The sequence below is a fragment of the Oratosquilla oratoria genome, chromosome 4 (genome assembly GCF_046742065.1).
Source record: "Oratosquilla oratoria isolate Oo_2021 chromosome 4, ASM4674206v1, whole genome shotgun sequence".
In the NCBI taxonomy this organism is placed as follows: Eukaryota; Metazoa; Arthropoda; class Malacostraca; order Stomatopoda; family Squillidae; genus Oratosquilla; species Oratosquilla oratoria.
This window is the reverse complement of record NC_134780.1, coordinates 26,940,144-26,957,339: the sequence shown is the minus strand read 5'-3', so window position 1 is coordinate 26,957,339 and position 17,196 is coordinate 26,940,144. Positions and strand designations below refer to the sequence as shown.

Genomic DNA, 17,196 nt, shown 5'->3' with positions numbered 1-17,196 from the left:
ATTTAGTACTATCTCATTTTATAAATTGGAATCATATTAGCCCTCTTCCCTTAATGAACACACCTCCAGATGGAGTGGGGGTATTAATGGGTGATAAAGATGAACTGCATGAAAACGATTACCTCTAACATCCATCTTAAGAAACCACCACTACCCATTGTTAGTTCCAAAGATAATTTACCTAAAATGAACAACTCTATATTAGGAAGCAAACTTCCTTTCATTCTAGCTACTGCCAGCCTGTTTCATTTATTCCCATGGCATGTCCTCATTAACAAAAGTTTACAATCTTAAATTCTTTCCGTGCGAAGTGATATTTCATTCCTTTTATTCTGGCTGCCACCAGTATTATTTACTCACCTCTGATTCCCCCTTTATAGTGATGGGAGATGGTTGTGAAGTGCTACATTATAAAACCAAGGAGACATACAATGCAGAGGAGGGAACAAACATATTCATATGTAGATGGCCTTTAAATTTTTCAAAGTAAAATACAATATTCATGAAAAGACATCACTTATAATTATTAGAAACCCTTGGAAGGGGGAAAAAGCCTTGGTATATGTATGTATGTATGTAAAGTGTGTGTGTGTATTTACCTAGTTGTATTTTACTGGACGAGAGCTATGCTCATAGTGACCTGTTTTCATATCTCTCCACATCCAATTTATTCTTAAAATTGTGTATAGTTTTGGCATTCACTGTTTCTCCATTCAGTTTGTTCCAGAGATCAATCATTCTATGTGGGAAGCTATTCTTTTTCAGGTCTCTTCTGCAGCTGTTTTTCTTTAGTTTCTTTTTGTGTCCTCTTGTTTCTCTTCTGTCCCACTAAGTCATCTCTGTCAAGAATTTCCATTCCTTTCATAAATCTGAAAATGGTCAACAAATCGCCTCTTTCTCTTCTCTGTTCTAGTGATGACAGATGTAATTTTTCCAATCTTTGTTCGTATGTCAGGTTTGTCAGTGTGGGCACCATCTTTGTTGCTGCTATTTGTATTCTTTCTAACTTTCTTATGTTCTTCTTTGTGCTAGGTGCCCATAGTGTTGCAGCACATTCAAGTTTAGGTCTTATCAGTGTAACAACTATTTTTTTAACCATTTCCTCATCTATGTAGTCGAAGGCCACTTTCATTGACCTCAATAAGTTATAAGTCTCTCCAAATAATCTATTGACATGTTTATCAGGTGTCAAGTCACTTGAGATGATTACTCCCAGGTCCCTTTCTGAATAAACTTTTTTTTATTTCTTTGTTTCCAATTTTATACTGTCCTGATACTCTATTTTTACTTTTTCCAAATTCCATTATGCTACATTTTTTAAAGTTGAAATTCATCTCACTTTTCCGACTCCATTCCCATATTTTGTCTAGGTCTTCTTGTAGCGATATACAATCTTCTTCTGTTCTTACTCTCTTGAGTAATTTGGCATCGTCAGCAAAGAAGTTCATATAACAATTTACTCTCTCATCCATATCATTTATATATATGGCAAACATTAAAGGAGCCAGTACAGACCCTTGTGGGATGCCACTTTTCACATCTTCCCAGTTCGAATTTTTGTCTAAGTAGCACTCTCCTTTTTCTTCCAGTTAAGAAATCCTTCATCCATTCCAGCAGTTTACTTTGTATTCCTCCTATTATTTCAATTTTTCTTATTAATTTTTTTATGTGGTACTTTGTCGAATGCCTTCTGCAAATCCAAAAAGACACAATCTGCCCAGCCATCTCTTTCTTGTATTATCTCAATTAATCTCAAGTAAAAGCAGATTAGGTTTGTGGTGCATGATCTTCCACTTCTAAAGCCAAATTGTTTGGGGTTTATTATTATTATTTTTTTTTATAAAGTGTTTGGTCCATTTGTTTCTGATGACCTTTCCCCATATTTTTGCTACTGTGCTTGTAAGGGACCAGTCTGAAGTTTGTAGGATCTTCCCTATTTCCTCCTTTATATATTGGTACTATGTTTGCATCTTTCCAATCTTGCAGCACCTTTCCCTCTTTGAGAAGTCAATTATTTTGTATAGTTTATCTGTCAGTTCATCTATACACTCTTTCAATATCCAATTTGCGATTCCATCTGGTCCATGTGATTTCCTGACATCTAGGTTTTTTATCTGGTCTCTTATTTCTTTTTGTGTTACCTTTATTTCTTTCATCATGGGTGATCCTTCTTGTTGTCCATCTTCCCAAAATTATGAGCTCTCAATTGTAAAAACAGATCTAAAATGTCTGATCATAACTTCTGCCATCTCTGTGTCATCTATATATTCTTTATCTCTTTCACGCAATTTCACTATTTCATGTTTATCCTTTAGTTTTTCATTTATAAATCTGTAAAAGAGTTTAGGTTGGTCCTTACATTTGTCTATAATATCTTTTTCATAATTTCTTTTTTCTTTCCTGCGTATATTCACATATTCATTCCTAAGTTTTATATATGTTTGCCATTTGGATGTGTATGTGTGGGTGTGTGCATTTACCTAGTTGTAATATACAGGTAATGTTCAATCTTCATGGGGCCCTACATGGTAACATGCACTCAATACTTAAGGGACTGTTTTGGGGTGCCCCTAACCTGAGCCACATATCATTCATGTTAAAGTTAAAAAGTTAAAATCTCTACTCTTATCAATCAATGAATCCATTACCCCAGATCTTTACTCATAAAGAAATGATTATACTTTTACACTACTGCTGTTCCTCTTTCAGGCTGTCCCCTTGATCTTGTCCTTTACCACTTTTACAACTAATTTCCAGATTCCCCAGTGGTGGGGGAAAAGAATACTGACACTGATCCAATAAATGTTGTAGAAGGCAACTATATGAGATGGGGTGAGGGAACCAGGGAACTTTGTACTTTTCTTCTCCAAATTCAAAGTATAAGCATGGCTGTATGGTTTGGTCCAGACAACCCCCTCATTAGGGTACAAATGCCTTTGGTACATTATGGTGTGTAGGTATAATAACTGTTGCCTCAAGTTTCACCATGTGGAAAACCCACAGCCCCACAATTGCTGGTAACAGTCCTTGGAACCCCCCACGGATCTCTCCAGAAAGAAACTTCAGCCTGTTGTCTGTGTTGTATTAGAATGGAACTGTTATTTGTCACCAGCTGAAAATGATTCGGGGAGGGGAACAGTGTCTGTCTAAGAAATACAGATGAAGTTAATAGAAAGATAGTGGGCCCAGACTGCGTATCAGCCTTACACATACACCTCCTGATGAAGGTGAGGGGGTTGACAGGTTTTGAAAATGGGCAGCTTGATCTTCCATCCCATACCAGCAAATCATTTCTACTTTTTCTATACCTTTCTTTGATCTAAATGTCATGTTGCCTCTCTCACTTCACTCTTCCAGTGTGGGAAGTCATTTTTTTTTTTTTTCAATCTTTCCCCATATGTCTTGTCTTGGGAACACCTTGGTTCCTGCCCTTTGTATTCTCTCATTTTTCTTATAGCTTTAGGTAAGGTGAAGACACCATTGCTGCATATTCCAGTGTGGAAAAAATTAGACATTCAATTATTTGTTTCATTATGTCCTCTTCCATTGCCACATTTTTCAGCAAATTATAGGTCACTCTAGTTATTTTTCTTTGTATAACTTTCTGCTCCTAGATCATTATGATTAGGATCCCTTGGTCCTTTTCCTTATTTGCCTTTGCTATTGGTTCATTTCCCATTTTGTGTTCTTTCACTGGTCTCCTTTTATTCTGGTCATGTTCCAAGTGTTGTATTTTGTATTAAAAATTATTTTCCACTCCTGGGTCCACTCTTATCTAGTTCTTCTTGTAACAGTTTGCAATTCTCCTCATCTTGACATACAAATAAGTGTGCATAGTTGTGTATTCTATTCATGTCATTTATATACAATAGAAATCTCCAGGCACTGAGACCTGTGTTACTCCATTGGTCACTTTTCTCCAGCCCAACTTTTCATCTCTCACTATTGTTCTCATATGTGGGTGTACCAATGCAGTGCTTGTTTATCTTGGTGGTGATTTCTCTGTTGGATTACATTTTGGGATAGTTTGAGAACATAAAATATATGGCAGTATGTTATGTAGTCTTTTTGTGATATGAGTGTGTTTTTGTATGGATGTACTGTGGGGTACTTGGGATAGATTGTTTGTAGATGTTTGAGCTGAACACTGATGGGGTTGTTTTTTATGTTGCATTTGGTGAGCTGTGGTGCTTGTATATGTGAAGTGTAGGTGGAATTGGAGGGCTTTGCATAGAACTCTGCCTATTCCAATATGCTACTCTAAGAAAATATTTTGATTTCTGAATGTAGAGATTCTATTGTTGTTGTTTTGGTGTAACCTTTTACTAATCTTATTGCTTTCTTTTGTGTTGTTTATAATAATTAACTGTTGCTTTGAGTTTCTATGAATGGAAAACCTGCAACTCCACAGTGGCTGGCAATAGTTCCTAAACCTACCAAAGATCTCTCTGGGAATAAACTTTACTCTGATCTCCAAGTAGTACTGGTGTAGAACTGTTTCTGTCACCAGCTGAAAGTACGGGGTGAGCAGGGGATTATCAGGTTTCCATGTGTAAAAATGTGTAAGAAATATAGTTGGAATTGATAGATCTTGGGGCCAGTCTGATCACTGAATGCTAGCCTTTCAGGGCAGCACCCCATGACTGAGGTGAAGGTGTTGATGTGTTTTGAACATGGATAGCTCTGCTGTACATTTTCCAGGGCCACCACAAGCAGGTACCTATCATTGGTCAGTGTTGTTTACATAGTAATAAATGTTTCCTGCTTTCCAAATCCTGTACCTGCTACAGTTCTAGGTATGTTCAGTCTCATTAAAGAGATTTTGTAGTGGTAAATGTACCTCCATGAGACTATTATTCCAATGTGTTGCTCTAGAGGATTTTGGCTTTTGAGTGTAGATGTTTTATTATTGTTGTTTAGGTGCAGCCAATTATTAATCTTAATGCTTTATTTTCATTTATTCATTGAATGTAGTTTTCTTCAAGTTGGTTATCATACAGTGGATGCAGTGAAGTGTGGTTTTCATGAGTTGTATATATGTAACATTAGGTGTTTTCTTCTGCTATAAAAATCCTGTAACTGTTACTATTCATACATACATATACCAAAGGCTTTTTTCCCCCTTATAAGAGAGGTAGCCTAAAAACAAAGGCATAAAAACCACTCCCACCCATTCTACCCCTATCACACTCCACTCCCCTCCACCCTCTTCCCTCCCTCTTATCTTGGCACCTCCTGGATGACAGGTCATCCTTGCATCTCGCCCACTGCCATGTTACTATATTATATTATATTACTAGTTATATATATTTTTCAAAGAGACTGTGGTAGCATATGCCCCCTGCTCAAGAGAATAGTATAGAGCAAGGTCAAATACCTATACTGTTACATATAAGTGAGGATGTTTATTGAGAGGAATAATAAGCAGGCAGAAGTGAAAAATCATGGAGAAATCAATGTTAATTACAGCAATAACATAACACAGTGGGTCAAAGAAACAACATGATTTAGAGGAGACACTACACCATCAAGTTTTGATTTGCAAACTAGAGAACTGATGTCATTGTATCTTTGAAAAACCTGTGTTGGTACACAGAAGAATGAGCATGTAAATTTCAAATTCCATTAAACACTACGGAAAAAAAAATAGTCCTACACACGCCATAGCTAACAAGATAATCAGTATGCCATGTAAACTAACAGATTAAAGAAAAAATCATAACTTGAGTAAAGAGAGATGCAACTAAAGACAAACAAGGAAACACATGGGTGTTTGTCTCTGAAGCTATGGAATGACAAAGATGAGAACAAGAGATGCAAGAGTTTTTCTGAAAGGTCGTACATCAGAAAATGAAGAAATTATATCACAAAAGAGAAGAGGACAAGTCAGTTCAGAAAACAATGTTAGGAAACTAAAAATGGCATATGGTACAAATGGTGTAATATTGGCCTGGTTAGAAATCAATGATTCAATCTGCTGCACCAGGTCTTTCTTCCAGGAGACCCATGGCTCCCTAGTAGAGAGCAATGGCTACCAGATAGGTTCATAGGTCACTCTGAGAAGAAATATTGTATGATAAGGTGCTCAGTGTCCTCTGTATAATGGTTGCATCTAGGGCACTGACCAACCACTGACCAGCCTTATTCTGTGCTGGTACTATCTTAGAAGTGGATAGTGTCCAGAATGCAAGTATGCTACCAAGGTTTTTGCTTGAGATATTTTTCTGTGGGACTGATGTGGGTTGGGTTTGGTGTAGTGAGTTTGGTCAACTGTCTTGAAAAGCTTTAGTGAACCGCATGAGAAAGCATTAAATGATCTGGATGTAAATGCATTTCTATGTGGATATACTGTATGATACATGTGAAAGGTAATTGTATATGTTTGAGAAGTAAGCTGCTTTTTTCTATTTTTTTTACATTTGGTTGATTGTATTTATGTAATGAGATGGGTGAGTAGGGTTGTGGGCTCTTACATTGAAATGTGTAGTTTCATTTTCATATATCCTATGTGGAGGATTTTGGTTTCCAAGTGCAGCTGTTCTATTTGGGTGGTTTTGATGAATCCTCTTATTATTCTTAATAATTAATTTTGTAAAGTTTAAGTTATTATTTTCATTTTGTTGACTGTTGAGAACCAAGCTGTGGAAAAGATATCAAGTGTGGTTCTTGTGCATTGTCTGAGGACAGTAGTTTCTTTCTGTTGTCCAATTCAGTAGATTTATTTTCTTATCAATTTCTAGTCCAATCCTTGATGATTGGGATGAAGGTCATATGAATATAAAAAAATGAGGCCCAGAATTCCGGGTCTCCCTGACAACAAAAGGGTCTGGCCATTTAATTTCACTGTTGGGTGCTTTTTGATTTGTGATTATCTGAAGTGAGTAGTTTTACTGATGATTTCCCAAGTGAGGCTTCTTTTATATCATTTCATTGTTCTAATTTGTCTAAGCTTGAATTCTTAGCTGCCATTTTGCAGTTGCTATGTTTGATTATCATCATCAGGTCATTTGCATTCGTGAGTACTTTGTTATGTTTTGGATCTGGTGTTGGGAGATCCTCTGTCGAGAAGTTAACATTGGTACGAGTATACCTCCTTGGAGAACTCCACTGTAGTCATTTTGTTCCTGAAATCTATTTAGAGTCACTCTGCACTGTCTACCTGATATGAAGTTAGTTAGCCACCTCTCATCAGTGTGAATATCTGTCTTCATAATCTTTTTTGATGGCATATGTCTGGGAATTTTATCAAATGTTTATGTCTACTGCTACTATAACCATCCCTTCCACTGGAGCTCTCTTTTTGACATTTCTGAGCAGCACACTGATGGAGTGGCCATCCCTGAATCCATGTCAATTCAGGGTGTTGTTGTTGTTGTTGTCATTCCCTAGACTGTCTGTCCGAGCAGTCCCGTCTCCCCAAGGAATGCCATAGCCGAAACTGGGTTTTCCCACAAATCCTTTATAGAGCGTATGTTGTGTTGTTTGCGTGCATGATTGTGTATAATGCAGTCTTCCATTATGTGTTGTATGGTATGGGGTGAAGTGTTACATCCTGGGCAGCTGTTGGGTAGTTTAGTTGTATTTCCTTCTACCACCAGCCCCACAACCAGCTTAGACATGGTGGGCAGCATCAACCTGCAGGATGCATGGCTTTCTAGTGGTTTGCTCAGTGTCAACATGAGTAACATGTGGCTCTGGTGGTATAATTGTAAGCAAGTTGGTCTCACATTTACTTAGTTGTGGGTTTGAATCCCACACTCTTATCATATTCCCAGCAGTGGCTGTTACCTGACCCAGCCCAAGCACACAGAGCAAAGGTAATGCCTTCAGCCACAGCTACACACCTCCTGGTGTCGGCTCCTCACCTTCTTTCTAAGAAAGTGGTTGTCTAAGATACAAGTTAAGGCTTTTCCTATATTTGGGCCGAGGTGTTTAAGGTGGATCTTCGAGATTTTATCTAGCCTATCAAAATGGGAATTTTTAGATTTCTTTATTGCCCCTTCCACTTCTCTGAAAAGGGATGGGTGGCATTTGTTTCTGGCCTGATTTTTCATATGAATTTTATTTTCCCATTTTCTGGAGTAGTGGATCTGAAAACTACTTTGGAGAAGTATTTGATGATATTGCACTGCTGTTTTGATAGCATCCTTCCCTGGGCTGCTCCAACTGCTCCATGGGTTGGGGAGGGATTTAATTTTATTCATTTGATTAATATTATTTTCTTTTATAGTCTTCATTCTCCACATTTTTTGTCTTTTTTTTGTCTTCCCATTTATGATAACTATTTTTTGCCATGTTTTCCCTCTTCTTGTTGCGCAATACTTTATTGCTGTTTTTATTCAATTGATATTCTTGTTCCTTTGCTTGTTCTTGTCTAGTGGGGTCATTTTTGGAATTTATCATGTTTAGGTTGAGGAGTTGCTCTAGTATTTTGCATCCTCTTTGGTCTACTGATTATGTGTTGAGCTACATTGGGTGGTGTGCATTCAGATCATCTCTCAGTAAGTAGTTTGTTAGTGAGCAAATGGTTGGAGTTGAGAGATGTAGCTTCAGGGGGCTGTTACAAATTTATAAATATTTGTAATGTTGTAATTCTATTCATTTATTTGGACTGAGATTCTTTAAGTTATGGTGAGTGTGTTTATTTGGTTTCTTTGATTTTGTTGGAAAAGGATATGTGTAGTGGGTGTGTACATGCCCACTACATATGCTCTTGTGTGTTGGTGTTATGAGTTCACTTCTGTGTTGTGTATTGGTCCTGTGTTGTATGTTGTCTTTCCTTACTAATGTGTAATCAGTGAGTGTGGGTGATTGTAGTGTTAGTTTTATTTTTTAAATTAAGAGCTAGGTATAGGTTATGTTCATTTGTGATTTAATTTCTGTTTATTTGTTGAATCTTCCGGGTTCGTTTTAGTATTTGCGAGTTTTCAGGTGTGTTTTGTGCAACAGTTACAGCTCCAATTCTTAGTGTATGGGCTTGCGTCAGTGAGTGTGGTAAATGCGAGGTGGAACAGAGACCGAAACGTGTTGCATTCGATAGATTGTGTGAAACTCATTGATTTTGTACATGTTGGGCCTATCTATGATTCTAGGTCTGGTATGTCTCCAACTATCGGAAGATGTGGGAGAGCAGGTACCAGGGTACTGACCTCCTTATGTGAAAAAAGGAGACCTAAAGGAGATAGAGATATTTGGGGATATGTGATAAGGTGAATAGTGTAAGTTTCTAGGTCCAATCCTAAGCTCAGATATCAGCCAATCAGGGCTACACCTTGTGATAGTTTCATGGTTAAATGAACTCTATATTTGGTGCTCACTGATGACCAAGCTACTAATCAACATTGATCTCAAACTAGAAAATGGATGTAGGTTCTGGAGACATGGCAGACAAGCTAAACTGGGAAGTTGTAATGCTAAATCAATCAAATCTGAGAATTAGAACCCTATGTAATCCCCATCTCACACAAGAAAGTGGATATTGTGGCTGGTCCCTCCACTTTTGAAGTACATTTCCTCAACCACAAAAACAACAACTCTCCACTTTTTTAAGTACATTTCCTCAACCACGACAACAATCCAAACACTTCTGAAACAGTAGGAGCAAAATGTCCCTCACACACAAATGGACTCAAAAGTGGAAAGTGAACTTCAACATCAAGAAATGTAGTATAACGGAGTTTGGAAAAAGTAAAAATAGAATATCACGAAATTATAAAATTGGTAAAGAAGTAAAAAAAGTGAAGTTGGAAAGAGACCTTGGAGTAATAATCAACAAAGACATGACACCGGACAAATATATCAATAAAATACTCGGAGAAACCTTCAACCTATTGAGGCATTTGACTACTCGGATGAGGAAATTATTAAAAAAATATTAGTTACACTAATAAGACCAAAACTGGAGTAAGCAGCAACACTATGGACACCCAGTACTAAAAAGGATATAAAGAAATTAGAAAGAATACAAAGAGCAACAACAAAACCAGCACCAAATCTCTCCAAATTAACATATGAACAAAGATTGCCCAAATTGGAACTACCAACTCTGGAACAAAGAAGGGAAAGAGGAGATCTGCTGACTATTTATAGAATCATGAAAGGAATGGGAATCCCAAATAGGGATGATTTATTAAAATGGGACAATGGAAAAACAAGAGGACATGAAAAGAAACTCAAAAAGGATAACTATAGAAGAGATCTGAAAAAAAGCTTCCCACAGTGCTGGATACCTGGAATAAATTAGATAAGGAAACAGTGTGTGCAAACACTATTCAAGATTTTAAGAAAAACCTTGATGCTGAAAGACACAAAGACGGGTCACCACAAGCATAGCTCCCTTCCCGTATAATACAACTAGGTAAATACACAAAAATTCTACATATAGTACTTACCCACAGCCACAAACTGTTTCAGTAACAAAACCCATGGGAGAAAATGTTCTATTATGGAACATGTTCAACTTAAAATTTCCACAAATGAGAAAACCCTTCATTCATGGAACAACACACTCTAATTACCAACAAACCCCTGAGGCAATGCACTCCTTGTTGTAGTCCAATTATAGAACTAGATGTTCTTCTAAACAATCAAATGTTCCAGTAAACATTTCAAAACCTGTTAAAGTGAACAATTTACTCAAAAGAAGTCAGTTATATATATATATATATATATATATATATATATATATATATATATATATATATATACATATATATATTACTTGTCATAGATTTAATATACATGCACACTTGTTAATAACCAATCTTTCTGTTTCAAGCAATTATTGTATAAAGCAGTTATCACATTTGCTGCTACCAATGTTGTATTCCTACACTCTTGAGTAGCATAGTTTTTGGTAGGGATACAACACAAGATGAAATGCATGACACAAAGTCCCATTATTTTCCCTTTTAAGGGAAAAATTGGCTCTAAACTTAGACTACATCTAAGAGTTTGGCCAAAGTGACAAAAGACTGAACTTGTTGAGCTCTTCTGCCTTTCAAAGAAACCATGAAGCCCATGGATCTTCCCACAGGGTAGGCTATATTACCAGGGTAGGGTATATTACCATGGTAACAATGAGACCAGCACTGGTTCCTGCCCATACAGTGCATATCTGCACTAGGAACTCCTGAGAAATACCCTGTGTCATGACATATCTCCAGGATATAGATGAGGCTAACAGAGGAACACAGGAGGTCAAACCAGATGGCAAGGATCAGCTTACTTTTTGGCAATGGGGTCACGACTGCCATCATGATACACAATTCTATGGAAACTAATTTCATACATACATACATATACCAAAGGTTTTTTTCCCCTTACACGGGGGGTGGCCAAAAAGAAAAAGGCATAGAAATCACTTCCACCCATTTCATTTCCCATATATTCCACTCCCCTCCACCCTCCTCCCTCCCTCCTATCTTGGCACATCCTGTCCACTGCCCTGGGTCAGAAGCAGTGTCGCAAGACACAGCACATCCACAGCAAGGCCGCTTCATAAATTCGGCGCCCCCCCCTCTCCGTCCCCTCATGCAGAAAAGGAGAAGACGGGGAGAAATCCCTTCAGGCTGTGTCAATTTTTTTTTCATACATACTTCCTCACCCCCCATCCCCCACCCACTCCCCCTCATGCATCACAGCCTCATCTATACACAACCCTTCTCCATTCACCCCTATCTTCTGTCCTCTCCCATCCTTCCTCCACAGACATTCCTCTCTTTTGTAAAGCCATTTTCATAAGTTTAAGATTCTCTTTAAGTTGACCAGCCTTTTGGTAAACATATGTATGCATTATTGATAAATGTAGACACCTATTTTACAGGTTTGTCTATGACAAACTGACATACAAGAAAGGCATCTGTAGATAGATAGGTTGGAAGGAATTAATGAATACAAAAGAAAAAGTGAAAACATGGGAAATATTTCTAAACCTCACACAAGTGTGAAAGAGTATGTACCAAACATTCAAGCATAAGTGGGAGAAATAACTAGATAAAGGACTAGTTCAATAAAAAATGCAAACCAGCTGAAAAAGTCATGGTAGCACAGCAAAAGTGAAACAATGGAACAAATGAACATATATATAAATCTGCAGAGGAAGAGATGAAATGTGAAAGGTATTAACAAGAAATATGAAGGTGAGGAGAGGAGCAGTGGCACTGGCAGATAGGAATGATCAGAAAATACTTAGTTTGGCCATATGTAAAGTATGAGTGAAGAAAAACTAGCATAGTGAATCTGGATGCCTGAAGTGAATGGAGAGAACTTGAGAGGAAGACTAGGAATAAGGTGGATAGATTGTGTGAAAGAGGGATTAGATACAAGAGGAATGTCTGCTGAACAGGGAAAGGAGAAGGCAAGAGAAAAGTGCGAGTGGAGAGTGGGCATGAATGGATGAGGAAATGATGTAACTTAAGGGGATCTTCTTTTGTCTCTATATTACTTGAATGGATGCAGGTGTATGTGGGGAAGGGGAGGTCATACTGTGATGAAAGGATGGGGGTACACTAATTTTGGATGTACGCATTGTTGATAAATGTAAAGACACCTAATCTATTTTACAGGTTTGTCCATGTCAAAGTGACTTACAAGAAAGGTATATCTAAGCTATAAGTGGAAGTCTATAAAGGCTAAAATAATTAACATTTTCCAATCCATTTTCACTTGGGAAATTGAGTGTGGAGAAGGGTGGGAATAAGAAAGTTGTCAGTTTTCCTTATGTGAAACAGGTGGAGATACAGATGAAATTACATCAATCTGATGACACAAAAATTATGATAGAAAGGAAAAGATGAGGATGATTCAAAGTTGTTGCAGAAAGATGTAGACAGGACATATAAATGGAGCCAAATAGATAATTATTATTGATGACAGTTCACCAATGTTTCTATCCCCATGGACGACATTTTGCCACTCATTATTTTTTAGTTTCATGATGTTGAGTTAACTAGTAGGAAACAGGTATATAAGCAAGTAAAGTAGTCCCTCAAATAACGCGTATTCGAATAACACGGATTCAATCATACGCGGATTTTATTTCAAAACCATCTCAAATGTAGAGAATTGTTTTAAAATTCGCGCCAATTTGGGCACGCATACGCACACACGCGGCAACATCGCAAACATTTGTGGTGACATCTAATTTGCAGGTAATGATTTAATAAACACAGGTTAGATTAGTTTAGTTTACCTTAGACGAATTTATCATCGTTTCATATCTTCAACGTCGGCATCTACCATAACAAACATGGCGTACCATTCGTCGTACTCGACTTCGTTACTTAAAAAATCTGTTTTAGCACCTTTTTTGCTTTTCATTTCCGCACACAAAATTACATATTACGGTGATACATTTTAATTTACAAAACTAATATTTAATTTTCTATTGCTATATTACTCCCATGGTCGAAACCCCGGTATTTAATATGAAATATCAGCATACGCGGATTTGGTTATACGCGGTAATTTCAGGAACCTAACCCCCGCGTTATTCGAGGGACTACTGTATAGTATTCTACGAGAGAATAGAGTATGAGTGTATAGAGAGTATAGCTATGGGAATATTGATACATGATGAAAGAACATTTATATATTGTGGGGTAATTATAGCATGGAAAGGGATCCCATCTCTGTTAAAAACAATTGTATATTGGTGTTGGTTCTCCTAAAATAAGGAGTAGTGTTAGTTGCTTGATAGAAGGCAGGGGATGAGGTTGTAATGATGGGTTATGAAGGTATGAGATATAATGTGTGGTCTAGTAAGATCCACTATTATTATTATTAATTATTATTATTATCATTATTAATAATAATAACAACAATAATAATAATAATAACCATACCATATACCAAAGGCTACCCCCCTCACACAGGGGGTAGCCAAAAAGAAAAAGGCATAGAAACCACTCCCACCCATTTCATCCCCTACATATTCCACTCCCCTCTACCCTCCTCCCTCCCTCTCATCTTGGCACCTACTGGATGACGGGTCATCCCTGCATCCTGTCCACTGCCCTGGGTCAGAAGCAGTGTTGCAAGACACAGCAATAACAATAACAATAATAATAATAATAGTGATACTACTACTAATCTATCTATATACCAAGAGCTTTTTCCCCCTAAGGGAGGTATACAAATGGCACATACCCACTCCTACCCATTCCACTCCCCTCCACCACCCTTTCCTCCCTTTATCTTAGCTCCTCACATATGATGGGTCATCTCTGTATCCTGTACATTGCCCTAGGTCAGAAGCAATGTAGCAATACATAGTGCATCCACAGCAAAGCTGCTTCACTGAACCAGCAACCCACTCCCCTCTGTCAAAACTATAACCAATACTAATAACAAATGGACCTCAAGTCTTGTTCCATCTCACTAATTTTCTCTTCAACACCCTCCTGATTTAGTATAGTAATCCCCCTGCCAATTGCAAAGGTTATGTTCCTGAAAAAGAGCATGGTTGGTAAACTGGCAACCAGTGAAGTTAACTGTATTGAGGAGATAGGGTTAGATCAGCTTTGGTCAATACCAAGTTAAAAAGTGATACCCTTCATAACCTTATCAAAGAATAATGGGAACAAATCCTATCAACAACTTGACCTTTAGTCATTCTCCATATTATGCAAAATCCCATTGTGCAATTTAAATTCATTTGATGATAAAATGTGTGTGCATGTGTTTGGGGGGGAATAAAATGATCTAAACTGTGTGGCAATTCAGGTTATGTAAAACCTTGTGGGCCGGCTCCCCCAACCCCCAATGATGCTGTGACTTCCAAGAAAACATCTACTCTAGCCTAACATTAGCAACACTCAATATCTGTCATTCACTTCATTTCATGATGTAGCCAATATTTCATCATTTGTTCATGATCACAAAAAAAGGGGGGAGGTTTATCATTATGGCTATTCCAGAAGTTTATGCACCTGTGCAGAAAATTGTTTCAGCAAACCTCTCAAATTTGGTCTTCTTCAATGTGTTCCCATGACCTCATGATGCCCTCCCATACCAACAGATCTTCTCTGTAAATTCTGTGTAACTCTTTTAGTTACTTGAACACCACACTCAAGTTACCTCTTTCACCTAGTCTAACATGAACTGGTCTAATATTTCTAGTTTTTCATCTGCAAGGCTGCAAACCATTTTGGTCACTACTCATATTCTCCCCATTTTGTTTCTTTCATTTTGAGTGGGTACCATACCATTCCTTTATATTCTAATATCTTCATTCATATAGTGAAAAGCGAACTCTATACTTTTCAACTATCCATACATCTCACCCATAACCTTAATAATAAATTTATCAAGTGACTGGTTATCCTTTATTAAGATTTCAAAATCTTTCTCCTCTTTTTGCCATTGTAACTGTTTCTATTCCTATTGAATAATCATGAGATGAACTGTTTCTATTCCTATTGAATAATCATGAACTTTTTCATTTATTTCCCATTTCCAATACTAGTCACCCATGTCTCTCATTCTTCTTATGATCTTTACAACATCCATAAATTTGTTAGTGTAGCTTGTCATACCTTCCACCATTCATTTATATTAATAAAGAGCATTACAGGTCCTAGTGCTGACGCTTGAATGACTCACTAGTCATAACCTTAATACTGTCCTCAGGTACCTCTCCTTTGGAGAATCTTTCATTATATTTTGTCATTTACATCTTAAGTCCTCCAATATGCTCCAACTTACAGAGCAGATTTTGTTGAGAGCTCAGTGTGTGTGTATTTACCTAATTGTAGTATACAGGAAAAGAATGGGTCCCTTCTCCTATTCTTTAATTTTCTAATATAGACATAAATTCATCTACTTTTGATGACTTTTTCACAAATTTTAGCTATTGTACTTGTAAGGGAGACCAGTCTATAGTTTGTTGGGTCTTCCTTGTCTCCCCCTTTATACACTGGGATGATATTGACATTTTCCAGTCTTACGGTACCTTTCCTTCTTAGAGTGAGCAATCTATCATGTATATTTTGTCCATTGGTTCATCTATACATTCTTTTAGTATCCAGTTTGCAATTCTGTCCAGGCCTTGTGATTTTCTGACACTAAGGTTTATTATTTTGTCCCTTTTTTCTTTCTGTGTGTGTGTGTATTTACCTAGTTGTATCTTGTGGGAAGGGGAGCTATGCTCATGGTGTCCTATCTCTATATCTCGCCATGTCTAATTTGCTTTTAAATTCATGTATTGTTTTTGCACACACTATTGTTTCACCTAGTATGTTCCATACATCCATCACTCTGTGGGGAAAGGTGTTCTTTTTCAGGTCCCTTCTATAACTGTCCTTTTTGAGCTTCCTTCCATGTCCTCTTGAATTTCTCTTATCTCAATTTAGTAAGTCTTCTCTATCAAGGACTTCTATACCTCTCATAATTCTGTAATGGTCAACAAACCAACTCTTCTCTCCTTTGTTCCAGAGTCGGCAATTCTAGTTTTGACAATCTCTCTTCATATGACAGTTTTGATATTGTTGGGGCCATCTTCGTAGTTACTCTCTAGATTCTCTCAATTTTCCTTATATTCTTTTTAGTACTGGGTGACCACAGTGTTACTGCGCACTCTAATTTTATCCTTATCAGTGTGACTAGTATTTTCTTTACCATTTCTTCATCCAAGTAAGTAAAAGCCAGTTTTATTGATCTTAACAAGTTATAGGTTTTGCCAACAATTTTGTTTATTTGTTTGTTAGGGGACATATCGTTTGTGATGATTACTCCCAGGTCTTTTTCAGATCCCACTTTCTTTATTTCCTTTGCACCAATTTTATATTGTTCTGATATTCTTTTTTTCACTTTTTCCAAATTCCATTATGCTACATTTCTTAATTTAGTCCACTTCTAACTTCTGACTCCTTTCCCAAACCCTGTTCAGATCTCTCTGGAGAGAGTCACAGTCCATTTCAGTACTCACTTTCTTCAACAGTTTTGCATCATCTTCAAAGAAGCTCATGTAACATTCCACACCCTCATTCATGTCATTCACATAAATAGCAAACATTACTGGAGCCAATACTGATCCTTGTGGAACTCCACTAATTACCTCTTCCCAAGTAGAACTCTTATCTCTGAGCACTACTCTCTTTTTTCTTCCATGCAAGAAGTCCTCCATCCATTTCATTAGTTTACCTTGTATCCATCCTATGGTTTTCAGCTTTTTTTTTTATTAGTTTTTCATGTGGA

The 17,196-nt window shown here is 37.2% G+C and overlaps 2 protein-coding genes across 22 annotated transcripts in view; one reads left to right on the top strand and one right to left on the bottom strand.

Moving 5' to 3' along the window:
- Window positions 1-17,196, bottom strand: part of syd (JNK-interacting protein syd) — a 138,637-nt gene that overhangs the window by 11,818 nt on the left and 109,623 nt on the right. The window lies entirely within an intron of this gene.
- LOC143024698 (uncharacterized) lies at window positions 5,234-10,519 on the top strand. The gene is made up of 2 exons (XM_076183717.1): window positions 5,234-7,360; window positions 7,561-10,519. The coding sequence occupies exons 1-2, from the start codon at window positions 7,223-7,225 to the stop codon at window positions 7,735-7,737; spliced, it is 315 nt and encodes a 104-aa protein (XP_076039832.1). The 5' UTR covers window positions 5,234-7,222; the 3' UTR covers window positions 7,738-10,519.